At 36.5% G+C, this 14,208-nt stretch overlaps 1 protein-coding gene across 4 annotated transcripts in view; it reads right to left on the reverse strand.

Moving 5' to 3' along the window:
- LOC124112109 (proteasome activator complex subunit 3-like) overlaps nt 1-10,289 on the reverse strand; it is a 39,798-nt gene extending 29,509 nt beyond the window's left edge. The window contains exons 1-4 of one of the 4 annotated variants that reach the window (XM_046472079.2): nt 10,160-10,289; nt 8,469-8,501; nt 5,563-5,625; nt 2,640-2,729 (exon numbers count right to left, since the gene is read on the reverse strand). In XM_046472079.2, coding sequence (XP_046328035.1) covers nt 2,640-2,729; nt 5,563-5,625; nt 8,469-8,501; nt 10,160-10,192 — 219 coding nt within the window. In that variant the 5' untranslated portion in view covers nt 10,193-10,289. Of the gene's footprint in view, nt 1-2,639; nt 2,730-5,562; nt 5,626-8,468; nt 8,520-10,120 lie in introns of all 4 variants that reach the window. The other 3 variants (XM_046472078.2, XM_046472077.2, XM_046472076.2) reach the window with 3 other exon arrangements.
- Nucleotides 10,290-14,208: the final 3,919 nt, after the last annotated feature.

Here is a 14,208-nt window from a genome sequence, read left to right on the forward strand (position 1 = left end):
GCTGTGCACATATGCTGTTTAAGAGGAGCTATTGAAAAGTTTGAGGCGACAATCGCGCCAATGGCACGGATATAAAGAGTATAATCATACACTTAAAAAGCCTAGAAAGAAAGGTATTTAGCACATGAACAAGAGCTAAGATAGACATATAGAAATATCAAAGCACAAGACATGTAAACATGGCTACATGGTAAAACGTACAACACACCAAAAATTGAAGTCAGGAAGAAATTAATCTTACACAAGCCTGAAAAAAAACACCCCAGTACACCAGACTATAAATGACATCATTGAGAACATATTGGTTATCAAAGGATAAACAAAAGGATAGGCAGAGGATGTTATCTGGTCTTCAAACTGGGGAGCTCAGTTCTCAAACGTCTTGAGAGGTCGATCACTAGCAGTGATGTGATTGTGCACGATCTTGCCACTTTCGGTCCCGTGGTAGCTGTGGGAGGAAGGAAGCCACACAACTAGTGGGTACAACAACTTCTGTAGACCAGACCTCTCATCGATCCCCCCTCCTAGGTTAAAAAAAACAAAAACAAAACAGTAGAAGCAGCAAGGTAATAATTCAGGATAGGATAAAAAAATAACATCTTTTAGGTCCCATGTGTTTACAGTGATAAGTTTCATAAGACCATTATGTTATTTTAACAATATATATAACAAGATAATAATATCCCCCTGTTCTGGTGCCATCTGCAAATGAAGTTGGGCAACTTATAGTATGTAAAACCCCACTTTTGTTTCATTGCCATTGGAAACCTTCACATGTTTTTCATGTGTTTTATTGTTTCTGCGAATTTTCCATCCAACAAAATCAACTAATCTGATTTGTCAATGTTTTAAATAGTAGCTATACTAAAAAAGAACTCCAAACATACTCTTACAGTGATAGGAAGACCAAAAACTTTGTATCTCTAACGATTAAAAATTAAATGAAATCATGGATAAAAGTAATAAGATGTAAAATTGTTTTCTGCCCTAAATATATGCCACACATACTTTGAATATTAGAATGTGTCTTTTGTAACCTACAATTGTACATATCATTGTCATAAGAGGTGACCAAGTGGAACGGGTATCCAGGCTCAGTTTGTAAAGGGCTTCTTAAACAAAACCAGCCCTGTGCAGTGCAGTGCGTCGGTGTGTTTTATTTTCACCCACATTTAGGGCATTGCTTCAATTCAGTAAACTTGTCAGTTATCAAATAAAGACGAAACTTGTTAAAGAAATATAGACAATAACATATCATTCCAATAGATGTAATGTTTAAGATCTTAAAGGTGCAAATGGATTTAATTTCAATTATTTAAAAAGACAAACTTTGCTGACAGCTGTCAAAGAATTATTTGATTTTCGGCTTCTTTGTTATGCTTTGAGTCAATGGCATACAAACACAGACGTTTCTGTACTTCAAGATTCAAAAATTCTTCATTTATTTGTGATTTTGGCTTTGTTATTACTTCAATAGAGACTGTATTTGTCACACGGGTGTTTTCCAAATTGCATAGATCGAGGCTAATGATGTCAATCCCTGGATTATCTGGTCCAAACTTGATTATTTACAGATCGTTGTTGTATGGGAGTTATATTGTTATCTTTTGCAAAACAAATAAATGTACTGGTAGTAATGTTTCAGAATCAAGTATTTTCCAAATTCATGGTAGATTTTACTGATCAAAGATCATTACAATATTTTACACCCAACATGCATGATGTTCTATAGTCTTTTTTAAACTTAACTTGCAAAAACATTCAACTTTTTACAACATAAGTTCAATTTTTGCATGTTTTTGCACTTCAAGATATTGTACTCTGAAGGTACAAGTCCCTGGAGGTAACACCAATCCGATTCAGATATCTACGGGTATATCTCTTTGGGTTGTACAGACAAATTTTAGAATACTACATATCTCCGTCTATAGTGCGAGATTTTAGACCATAGAATGAGGAGCTATGAAATGGGGTCGTACTATGCACAGGGTAGACAATCTCACATTTTTCTTCTAGCAGTTTCAGGTTCTACTGGCTATGTCAACCGGTGTTTGACATCAAGCCTGGATGTTTGAAAGTGAAACTTCACATTTCGTCCAAAATAACTATTCAAGCTTGTATATACAATCACCAATTTTATCTGATATCTTTTTCATACCTGTACTGTATTTTGTCTATAAATTAAGTTTAAATGAGAACTCGCCTCGATCTATAGGAGTGCCAAGCAAGCTGACACAGCCTGCAGTAGAAAGCCTGAATTAAGTATAAGAGGGATAATTCCAGATTAGCTGGTACACCTTTTGTATAACAGATATTTTTCATATATATATATATTTTATAACTGCATTTCCATCATTCCCTTAAATTATTCTCACTTTCTTCATGTTCTTAACATGTGATGTCTTTGATCTGTTGCCTAACCAATGAAGTACACATCAATTCCCTTTGCTTTTGCAGCTATTGGCAAGTGTTGGAGTAGGCATGTATCCGAAATTAATGAAAAAACAAGCTGAAAGATAAACAAAGTTTAACCCAGTAACCAGCACCCATAAGCAGGGTTCAATGGTAGCAGATAGACACAAGCTGACATGAGCTCACATCATGGTACATGTGAGGTACTAATAAACCAATTTCCCAACCTCTTCAGTGTCAGGAAGCAGCAGTACAGCATCTGGCACAGGGATGTTTAAGTCATTGTGGACTTCCGACAACTTGGTCAAGTTCATAGACTGAAACACAAGTGATTCATAGTTCAAATGTATACGCATGAAATATGAAAGTAGAGAATGTCATATCTGGAACAAGGCACAAAAGAAAGGGTAAAGCATACAATTCTTTTTCTTTGGAAGGTGACAGCAAACTATTTCGGAGAGAGAGATTCAGAGAGAGAGAGAGAGAGAGAGATTCAGAGAGAGAGAGAGAGAAAGAGAGAGAGAGAGAGAGAGAGAGAGAGAGAGAGAGAGAGAGAGATCCAGAGAGAGAGAGAGAGGTCATATTATTCCACCATCCCTCCCCCAAGTTTTGGAGCCGACTGTTTTTGTATTACTTCAAACCCCTTACCTTACCCCACCTTCAAAAATCAAATGGTCAGCCCTGTCAACAAAGACTGCTGCTAACCAAAAAGCATAAATGCTGAGGATTTAACCAATTGGATCAAAATAGGATGTTAACATAAGGAGAAACATACATTCTTAAGCTTAGCTTCAACTGTTTGGCAATTTCAGAATAGATGTTTCAGATGTTGACAGCCATTCAAGAGAAGTTAAAAATGTAAAACATATATGAATGGTGCCGCCACCTACATTAGCTCACATGGCCTTTCATGCCAGCTGAGCTTAAAGGGGTTGTACAACCCTATCGTGTGTCTATCCATGGACATGATCTACTCTGTGTCATCCGTGACACCAGACCCAATAAACGACCGAACCCCCTTTGTCCTCTTGGCCAGGGGATACAGGCTGTCACCAACAGCACATCCGCCATGAATTTGTTATGTGCACAAGAGCACTGGGCAGTGATAGACTATTATCTGTACGGCTGATTATGAACAGCCAACAGTGAAGAGAGCTTCAATTGAAAATCTAAAGATCTTTATGGTCCAGCAGTAGAAACTAACATTTTAGGTCCACTAGTCCTTATAACTACAACATATAACCCATAAAAATTGCAAATTTCTTCTAGTCCTTTATCATGTCTTAACTTTTGGGTAGTTTGGAAGGACAATAGGACTAGTACCAATTTCTAATGCTGATGGTGTGATGACAGCCAATTATTATGGCAATGATGCAATGGAGGTAGGGACTTTTTCACAGGAATCATACTTATCATAAACTTTTTTGACTTTAACAAATCAGGTGACAGTTGAGACCACATATGCCCAATAACAAAGTTACGAGTACTTCCGGTATATTAACTTCTGGTTTGGGAAAATGCATGCTCAAAGCAGTACAAGTTGAAACAGAAAAGACTGCCTCTAGCTACCTAATAACAAAACCTTGACCTTCAATCGCAGCCATGAACTGCCTGGAGATATTTTCATCAAATTCCAATCATAAATGCTCAAGTTATATTGTGTATCCAAAGGTTTTTGCAACGTCTACTTCTCACAGAGTGATTTTGACCTTCAAATGAACAAATCTGTGCTTTTTGTTAGGCAAAGTTTTATGGATTTTACTTCCAGAATGATAAAGGTATACCATCATGTCAGTACTTACAATCATCATATTTAACTGAATAACATGCAATGTGAACAAAAGAACGTTGACTAGTCGACCAGTTCAACTGCTTTTAACATTATTCCAGTTATATCAGGGCATGTCAGCTTAATGTGGGAGGAAAGCCCGAAGTGATGCAGGTCTCACATGTTTACCACTTCTGTGAAACCCACAAGCACGGGTATGGTGCTGACAAACCTAGAAACATAATCGGGGTGAACCAGGATTCGAAATCATAATCTTAGGTTTCTGGCGTGCCCAAGGGACGCAACTCTGCACAGCAATCGCAGCGCCTTAGATGACTGGGCCTACAGTGCCCCCAAGTCCACCAGTTGTTTCAGATTTACTTGTGTACATGATATTTTTCATGTCTTTACGTCATAATTGAAAAAGATATGACAAGGTCAAGTTTCAGAATGAACACTGCTATTTATCAGGTTACAATGACCATATTCACCATAATAAGCCCATAAATTAGCTCAGAAAATTGACAGGAGGAATAAAGCCATACACAACGAGCTAAATTTGTTTTCAGAAACTTTTACAAAATGGTTCTGGGCTGCCAAAAAAGTCTGCAAGATACACAAGAAAATACAATCTCATTAAAATCAGATCTTAGTTATCGCTATAGCTAAACAAAGATCTGAGAACATCCCATTACGGGTCATGTCAGAACGACCTTTCATCAAACCAATCAAAGCGTCGCTTACCAGATCATGAAAGCGACAGTCGAATGTGTTTTCTAATCATGCAAACATTAACACAGGGTATTCCGAACGACAGTAACGGCCCGTACAACTGATTCTGTCGAAATTATGGTCCATCTCTCACTTCCGTGAGACAAACATTTGAACGGAGGAGGTGTTGCACAACATATTTTTCAAGCGTAGTCTGAATTGGAAATCGCCAGGTTGAAAAGTGCCGTAAAGCTCGAGAAAGCTGCTTTCTAATTGGCTGATGTTGACTTCAGAATTTGCGAAAGGTTGTTCTGACATGGGCCATAACAGGATGTCCTCAGATCTTTGTTTAGCGGCAGCGTGAACTTAGATCTGATTTTAATGAGATTGAAGAAAATATTGACAGTCATGTAGATTTTCAGTCTTAGTAGGGGGTGCTCAAAAAGATTACTAACAGACTGGCCTAGCAGTTGGTCTGAGGTGCATATTTGAGCAGATCGCTTAATAAGGCAAATACGGTGAAATTAAAACATGAAAATCATGTAACAGAAGCGAATTTAGAACTACTATTGTTACAAAACTAATATAAGCATGAGCATAATTGAATATATAACTAGTTGACTAACTAATATTGCAGCTAGGGTCAGATTAATGATAGAATGATTGATCACCTGATGCAGATTTTCCAAAGCCATGATTCTCTGTGGGAAAACATCATTAACCAATAGCTCTGCCTGAAATACAGAAACAAACCTTCTGTCACAACAAGAACATGTGTTATGCCATGAATAACAAAACCAGAAGAGCATAAATGTAAATCAAAAAGCACATTCAGGATTGAAATGTACCAGTATGTGCCGATGTGCCAAGGTCACGTTCAAGCTGAAGAGATATCAATAAGCATGCTTAGCATTGTGAACAATTTCTGAAAAGACACAAGCACATTATTACACTGTTTTTCACTCATGGCTGAATTAAAATTGATCAGGTTTTCTCCCTTTTGTATGAGATTGACATAACATGCATAATGCAAATTAAATACCTTCAGGATCACTTGTCATGAAATTATTCCCTATGCTATTAATGTGTTTAGCAAATGTTTAGTGATCTTGTCAAGTACGACAATCTGAAAAACAAAGTCACGAGGTTCTGTAACTCACCTGAATTTTTCTAGAATACTTGATTATTAGATCAGAAGGGTAAAAAATATAAGGCAAACAAAAGTTTCTAAATAGCAGATGTTTTCACTGCCTGTACACTGTGAACATACTGCACATTGATACATGAATAACATTGTGATTATTGACAACTTCACTGAAATATTTTGTGAATGGCCTAATTGCAAGCACTAAAACAATTACTAAATCCACTGCAAGGAAGAAGGCTGTCTCTTGTAAGTTGTGGTATGTTGAGGTTTTCGCCATTCAACATATACCCTGTACAAGTTTCCTTGTCAAGTGTTATACATCTCAATTAGATAACTTTTGTAGCATTTCTCAGACAAAGCAGCGTAGATCTTTTTGTAGAAAATCCAAAATAGCATGACAATTCCAGTACCCTATCAATATGGGTATAAAGTTCCATGGATAATATATTAAAAAAAGATATGGATATTTATGATCCAGAAATGGATCCGTTAATGGACCTGGTTATTAAAAAAATGCTCTGGTATTGAAAGCAACCTGTGGGTTAAATCCAACTTGTTGCCAAGGAAACAGCAAAATGCACCAGTTCACCATACGTTTGATACAAATGAAAGGTTTCATAATAAATCATAAAAGGGATTCAAGGTTATGCTCTGGAAATGAATGCTACATGTATTCGAGTCTAAGTCTGGTTTGTTGCCTACAAAAAAGGGGTGACTATTTGTCTGGAAATCACTATTGCGATAACTATTGATATTGCAAGCAACTATTGCGATAAATATCGATAGTTTTCAGTGTATCATTTTAGAGTTGAATTTAACCGTGGAACTGTAGTTTCCTTTGAATGTGATAAAACACAACAACAAATAAATAGTAAAGCTTGAGATATAATTTAAGAAAAAGAAACTTCCACATTACCATGTGCAAATTACAACCACTCATGATCAAAAGAAAAAAAATTTGAACAGCATTGCATGTATTTTATTGATATGGTAAATACAATCAAAACTATCGATATTCCTAACTGAAATCAATACTATTGATTGGAAACTAATTTAACAATAGATTTATTGACTCTAAGTGCTTACCAATAGCAATATATCAATATTTTGATATAACATGACACCCCTACTACGAAACACAAATGTTTACTCTTTTTTTTTTTATAGAAATACCAAACGATCAAAAGTCACCAATTCAACATGTGTTTGATACATACACAAAGTTTTAAATTAGTATTAAAAATCAATACATTAGAATATAGCTCCATTGCACTGTATTGCAATTTTAAAGTATGTTTAACAAATATAGAACAAGTAACTAACTAAATTCTCTCAAAATTAGAGATTATTAGAATATTATTTTGGTTGAAAGATAAATTTCAAGGTTTATGCTGACAGCTTGAAATGTTTATACATGACATATATTTTTTCAGAATTTAATTGCCCATAATAAAGGGTGCATATAACACACGAGTGCGTATTATACGCGAATAAATAAGTCTTGTGTACATTGATAAATCAGAAGGGGTGCTAATGGGGATTGTTCACTAGCCAATATATTAGCAAATATCGCCGTGGGCGCTTATTACGTCGAATGTAAAGTACACTGGGTAAGAAAACCAATGTTGGATTGATTAAAGCTCTTGCAAAAGTTACCTGGGGCCATGTTTTATGATACCACTACCTTAATGTATCTAGTAAAATCCTAGATATTTTTTATATTTGTATACTTATCCAGCATTACTCCTTAATGCATATTACTGCTTGTTCTTGACAGAGAAAAGAGCTGTGTGAAGATCTTTGCTTGAAGAAGTTGTTCCAACTAGCTGAGAGGTTCCAAATGTAGAATACAATTCGTTGTCTGGAAACCTGTCAGCTACATTGTCAAACAGTATTCTTGCACATTGCCTAGCTCTATCAGTCAGTGTCTTGTCGTGATGCCATCTCGTCATTGTCACATTTTCAAGTTCGTCTGTATCGTCAGTTTCAGTCAAGAATAATAACTACTAGCCACGGTCCTACAGGTAAGCGTTTATTTGAATCCCTGCATATATGATCCTGTGGCACCAAGAGGGCAAACACCAGTCTGCAATATTCCTTCTGTAAATAACCTAGACAAACTAGTGATTGATTGACTAGTGTCCAGGACTCCTATGCGATGGATATGATCAAAGTATGATGACATCTAAATCAGATTCAACCATGTCACAGAGCCAATTTATTTAATAATAGGCTACTTTGGACCTATTCTCACCCAAAATCTACATGGATAAACTTAAACATTGAAACAGACAAGTGCATAATTTTAGCTTTAGAACATGTAACTGCTAGATGATAAAATTAACATTAACACGTTTTCTTTGAGAACACATTTCAATATTAGTGAAAGCTTGCCCTTAAGAGAAATTTTAATACATGTGAAATACTTACATCTTTCTTGGTCTTCTCAAAAAACTTTTCCAGCTGAAAAACATTAGATGACTAAAATAAATTGCAGGAAGCACTCCAGGTCCAACAGTATTGCATTATTGATATATGGACCCATTATCTGACAACTACCAGAGAGGATAATTTCAAAGCATCAATAGCTGATCATGGTTGCTGTAAATAGCTTTGAGTTTGTGTTGTTTCAACAATATTTTAGCAATATCTTTAAAGACACCAGCAATGTTTTTCTAATATTGTACCAATTTGTAAGAATTGAACTGCAGCTAAATTCGACCCTGTCTACTCAAATTTTATAACATGATATGCCTTCTGAACTGGGTGGTGTCAAATTGAAATTGCACATCTTCCCAATTATAGAGAAGAAATGGAAGGCTGACACACAAACATTAGTCTAACATGTACAATGGATCAAAGGGCCAGATTGTTGACCAATCTGAAGCAATGCTTGCAAACCACAGCCAATAACCCCCAAGCTTATTCGTCTCTGCTCGCCTTATTCCGCAAGAGAAGTTTCTGCTCCAATGACCACAATTCATGTGTAGTCTTATCACATGACCAGATGTTTCTCTCATTTGTAAACAAACGCACTTATTCTGAAAGATGAACAGCCAAGCCTAATGCAAGCCTTTCAGAATGCTTTACATTGTTTTTCATAATTATGTAGATGTTACTACAACTGTGACAGAGGTGCAAGACAATTTTGCTTTACACATCAAAGTTACCATATTGCCATCTCTCTGTAGGTCTTCATAACGTAAACAAAGTATATTCACGCAAATGGAACAAGTTGTTCAGGTTTTTGGACAGTTTTTAAATGAAAGTTAAACATTTCATTACATATGTTTAAATGTGTAGACTCGGCAAAAATGAAACTTGAAAAATATATGCAATATCTTGAACTGTCTGTGAAAGATGTTACGATGTGGCAAAGGTACTATGCTGGTTGGAAAGAATGTGACTGGCTTCATACCCTTAGACCGAGGTATTTATATTGTAATTGAGGCTTTGTTAAACACTGGCATCTAATCTAAAGCTGGCAATTGGTATTTTGTAAATCATTCATCATCGTTAAGAAATAAACACAAGCCTTCTCTTTGATTTGCCTCTAATAAAAACATGACCTTCAACAGTTATTCTGCACAGCTTGTGTTGTTGGTTACACATTCGAAAATTGTTTCATAAATGAATTAAAAAAAACACAGAAGCATTGACGAACTGGCCCTTTGAAAAGATAAATAAAAAAAAGTCAGAAGAAAAAACGTACAGATTTTAGACATCTGTGAAGGGGACCCTGAAAAGAATCCTATAATATCTGGACAATTTCTGACAATGACATATACATGTATCTTTCTCGAATTTTCATTATCGATAAATTGTCGTCTGCAGCGTTCTTCGAAAGTTGTGCAGACGAACATATGGATTCCAGGAATGACCACTGTGAATGATAACAAAACTTTAACACAACTGGTTGTAAAATCATGAAAGAGAAACAAAACATATTCTCTACGCGTTCAAAGTGGGGTGTACTGATCAACGAGTAAAACAACCAACCAAATAACTTCAAAATCAAATAACAAGAAAACGTGGTAACGATTTTAGAACACAACTGTTTCAAATAACTGTTCGTTCTGTACCTCTAACTCGATATCTAATGTAGAAGTTTTTCCAATTACCTCTTTCACCGAAGAGGACTCTTGTTTAGGCATTGCTATGTGTTTCTAAAGAAATAGAACGTAAAATATGTACTAATACACGACACACGCGTCTTCCGCCAAAACTTCCTTTAATGAGGCACATGCGCAAACGGAAATATATATACAAGCTCTTCACAGCGATATCCCGTTCGCGGAGTTCTCTATACACAAGCTCCTTCCAGCGCGTGACACCTTCCTTACAACTCTCCGCCCATATAAACAAGAAAACATTGATGCAGAGCATCAAAGTTTCCCGCCATATGTGATGCCTCACAAACGCATAATTATGATGTTACTGAAAGGCATGATGGAGCATAATTATATTAACCACAAATAACACAACGCTGTTGTGGAAAAAAATATTATTTATTTTGAGTATTGGGCAATACAGTTGATACATTTGCATAGGGTAGGTCTATTTAAAAATAGTTTCTTGTTTAACGCCGCACTCAGCATTATTCCAGCCATATGACGGAGGTCTGTAAATAATCCAGTCTGGACCAGATTATCCAGTGATTGACACCAAGAGCATCGAACTACGCAATTGGAATATGATGTTATGCATCGACCAAGTCGGCGAGCCTGACTACCCAATCCTGTTCGTCGCCTCTTACGGCAAGCATAGGTTGCTGAAGACCTATTCTTACCTGGGTCTTTATTTAAAAAGTAGATCGAAGGAAATGGAAGCAATTTCTTGCACAAATGTAAACATGTGGAAATAGTATCAAAACTGCCAACAACATTGGCAGATGCACATACTCAAAAAATAGATCACATTCTTTTTACACTTAGCATTTGGTTATAATAATGTAAATGAAAATACTAAGTGCTCCATATGGCAAAAAAAAGTCATACTAGATAAGGTCTTTTTGTCACAACCACAGATGCACATACTCAAAATATTATCACGTAGTTGGAGAACATTTCAATACCGGGACTAATCAATAACGGAGATCCCTTGTTTTACGTTTTTTGGTCAGTTTTTTTTTGTATTTCTTTCTTTCAAAGAATAGTAATTGTGATCATGATGAGTTGAGTTACTTGGTTTTTTTCTATATACTGTCTTTTATCCAGTGTCAGTAACTGTTGTGGAATGTGGTTTACTTGTAACAATGACTGGTTTGAGTTCATATGATGATGATTGATTGGTTTGTCGTTTAACGCCGCACTCAGCAATATCCCAGCTATATGACGGCGGTCTGTAAATAATCGAGTCTGGACCAGACAATCCAGTGCCTAATATCATGAGCATCGATCCACGCAATTGGGATCGACGCCTCTTACGACAAGCATAGTAGCCTGATATATATATACTGTTAAGATGTAACATGACAATTCATCCATACTACTTAACAGAAGTAAAACCGCTTGTCCATTCGGATCAATCTGACCAAGACCATTCCGCTGATGACAGTCAAATAATGCATACGAATCGAAATCCGTAAAAATTGCAATGGAGACATCATTAAAAGTTACCAAAAGTGACGTGGATATCAATATTGCTTTTTGAAATGATTCTATGAAATTTGTTTTCCCTGCTTCAATATTTGGAGCACCTGTGACGGAGCCATAAAACTGATCTGTTATGTAGAAAATATCGCTTGAGGCAGTGGCTGCTGGGGACTGATTATGACCTAAATACTCCTCATAGCCTTCGGTGTTAACTTTGTGGCTGTAGAGAGCTGTGCCTTCATCCAACAGATTATCGAGGTCAGTGGAACACGGTACAGACGCAAATAGATTTGAGCTATGGGACACAAAATATATGAATGACCAGAGCTACGGCTGTACATTGAATTCCATTAAACGGTTGAAAAATACTACAGCCTTGATGCAAATTCGCTGACACACTACTCCGATTTTGCTTTGACTTTGCTACCAAACGTTTCACATGTGGTTATGTGCGGTGCACTGATTAAAAAACACACACGGGGGACAGGGTTAATTCAAAATACGGAATATAACTATTCCAAATATTTCCAGTGAACATGTGCGTCCAAACAATCAAAAGTGTGGTATGTAGAATATGGAATTCAGCCATATTACATTTAAATTGAGATGTCGTCGTTGTTCATGAATAAGCATATTCAGAACATATTTTTTATTATGCTGTTATTTACGATCTCCGGAGCACAGTTCTTCTTTTGTATACACCGTGAAAATCAGAAAATTAGTCCTTGAGGAAAAAAGGACATCGGATTACACATGAATGGTTTAATAATGTCAGCTAATGACCAGAAACGGTCAGATGCATCAATTAACTACATAAAGACGATTTTGAAGTATCTCTTATTGCTGGAAAAGAATAGCATCAACATTCGACGCACATGATTTGTATGTTTTGTTTCCGTAAATGCGTGGCTTGAAATTTCAAATAAACCAACATGTCGACATACATGCCACAAATTTAACGTTTCCCGTATACTTCCCCGCCTTAAGGGCGGGGAAGAATAAGTGGGGTAATGCATACAATGGCCATGTGACCAGTTGCACGTGAAAAACCACTTTTGCCACTATAGTGCTGTGCACATGATTTTGATCGATTCACCTGCACAAAAACGGGTGTTATCTGAAGACAATACGTGTCCATTACTGTTTAAATACATAATAAGGGCCCACAATGATAACTGGTCAAAATGTTAAAATTTTAGGATTGTGAAGTTTTTAATTTTTGGTTCAGTATATATTTGCCAACCACACTCTGTATATCACTTGCTTAATAACGGTGTTAGAACCTACACCGAAACGTCGCTCTTAAATGTAATAAAGAAGTTGTTCATCCATAAATTCTTATCCTTACTTAACACTCCAACTTCTAAATGCCTATCAAAGAAGTTAAAACCTGATCTAAATTAAAGCAAAGAATTGTTCAGTCAATTAGTAAATATAAATTAAAACCAGGCTATATAGACCACTGGCAATCAAAGCTAGACAACCCAACTGGGCATCATGGGGAATTACAGTGCTTTTGCTTCCTGCATGATTCCCAGCAGGATTTATGCCATCACTTTGGTCACCAGTGGTTGTATGTAATGCTAATCAATATTAAAAAACAAACTACAATCAAGAAAATAAAACACAAGGCAATATTATATACTTCAGTGTGGATGGACTCACGTGCCACTGTTGGGGGTCAATAATTTTACACTACGTTAACCCCCCGTTAACCCCCCGAGTGGCACTGCCTGAAATAACATCCGTTGGTGATAATATAACACTATTCTAAAAAAATTAAAAATTTATCACATAATTCAATATGCCTCTGAAAAAGGCAAGAATTAAACGAACACTGACATTAGTGAAAAGATCCTTTAATGAAGTTGAATGATAAAATTTATCCCTTGCGACAGAAACGTCTACACAGTCAAGCAAGATATGCAAGGGGCACAAAATGGAGGATTTTCGCCCTTGAAAATATATTTGCGTGTAAAGCGTGTATGGCCAATGCGACATCGTCTGAGAATGACTTCGCCACGTCCAGAATAACAACCCAAGTAGGTGTAGCCTAATTTGGGCTTAAAATTTATACTTACTTGGGTGTCCCATCTTTTCTGCATCAAACCTCGCACATATTCCTTGATGTATGGTTTAAAATCACCGTAGGAAAGTGAAAGGTAAGAGACGGATTTATCAAGAGCTGCTTTAGCTGCAGCACCAGCTCGTGTTACCAGCAATACGAACATGACTTGGTAACAACACAGAACGATGAGAATTTCAGTTGATGTTTCCTTTTGAATCTCTCAGAGGCATAATTTTCCTTTTTCTGATTGATATGTGTTACCAGACAAAAAACACCCCGACACGTATCCCTTTAAATATTAATAGCTAACAGGAGGATTAGTTTTCATTTTCCATGTATTTTTCGTTCTATTGTGTAATGACAAAATATATTTTGATGATTGGGTAGAATTACTTCCCTTTGTCCATAGCTTACCAAGCTCCTTCCCAGCGCGTGACACCTTCGTTACACTCTCGGTAACATCGCTGCCACCAGTGTGGGCGCGGCCATTACAAGAATCTTGAAATTT

Source organism: Haliotis rufescens, unplaced genomic scaffold, assembly GCF_023055435.1.
Source record: "Haliotis rufescens isolate VD_foot unplaced genomic scaffold, xgHalRufe1.0.p SCAF_10, whole genome shotgun sequence".
Taxonomy (NCBI): domain Eukaryota; kingdom Metazoa; phylum Mollusca; class Gastropoda; order Lepetellida; family Haliotidae; genus Haliotis; species Haliotis rufescens.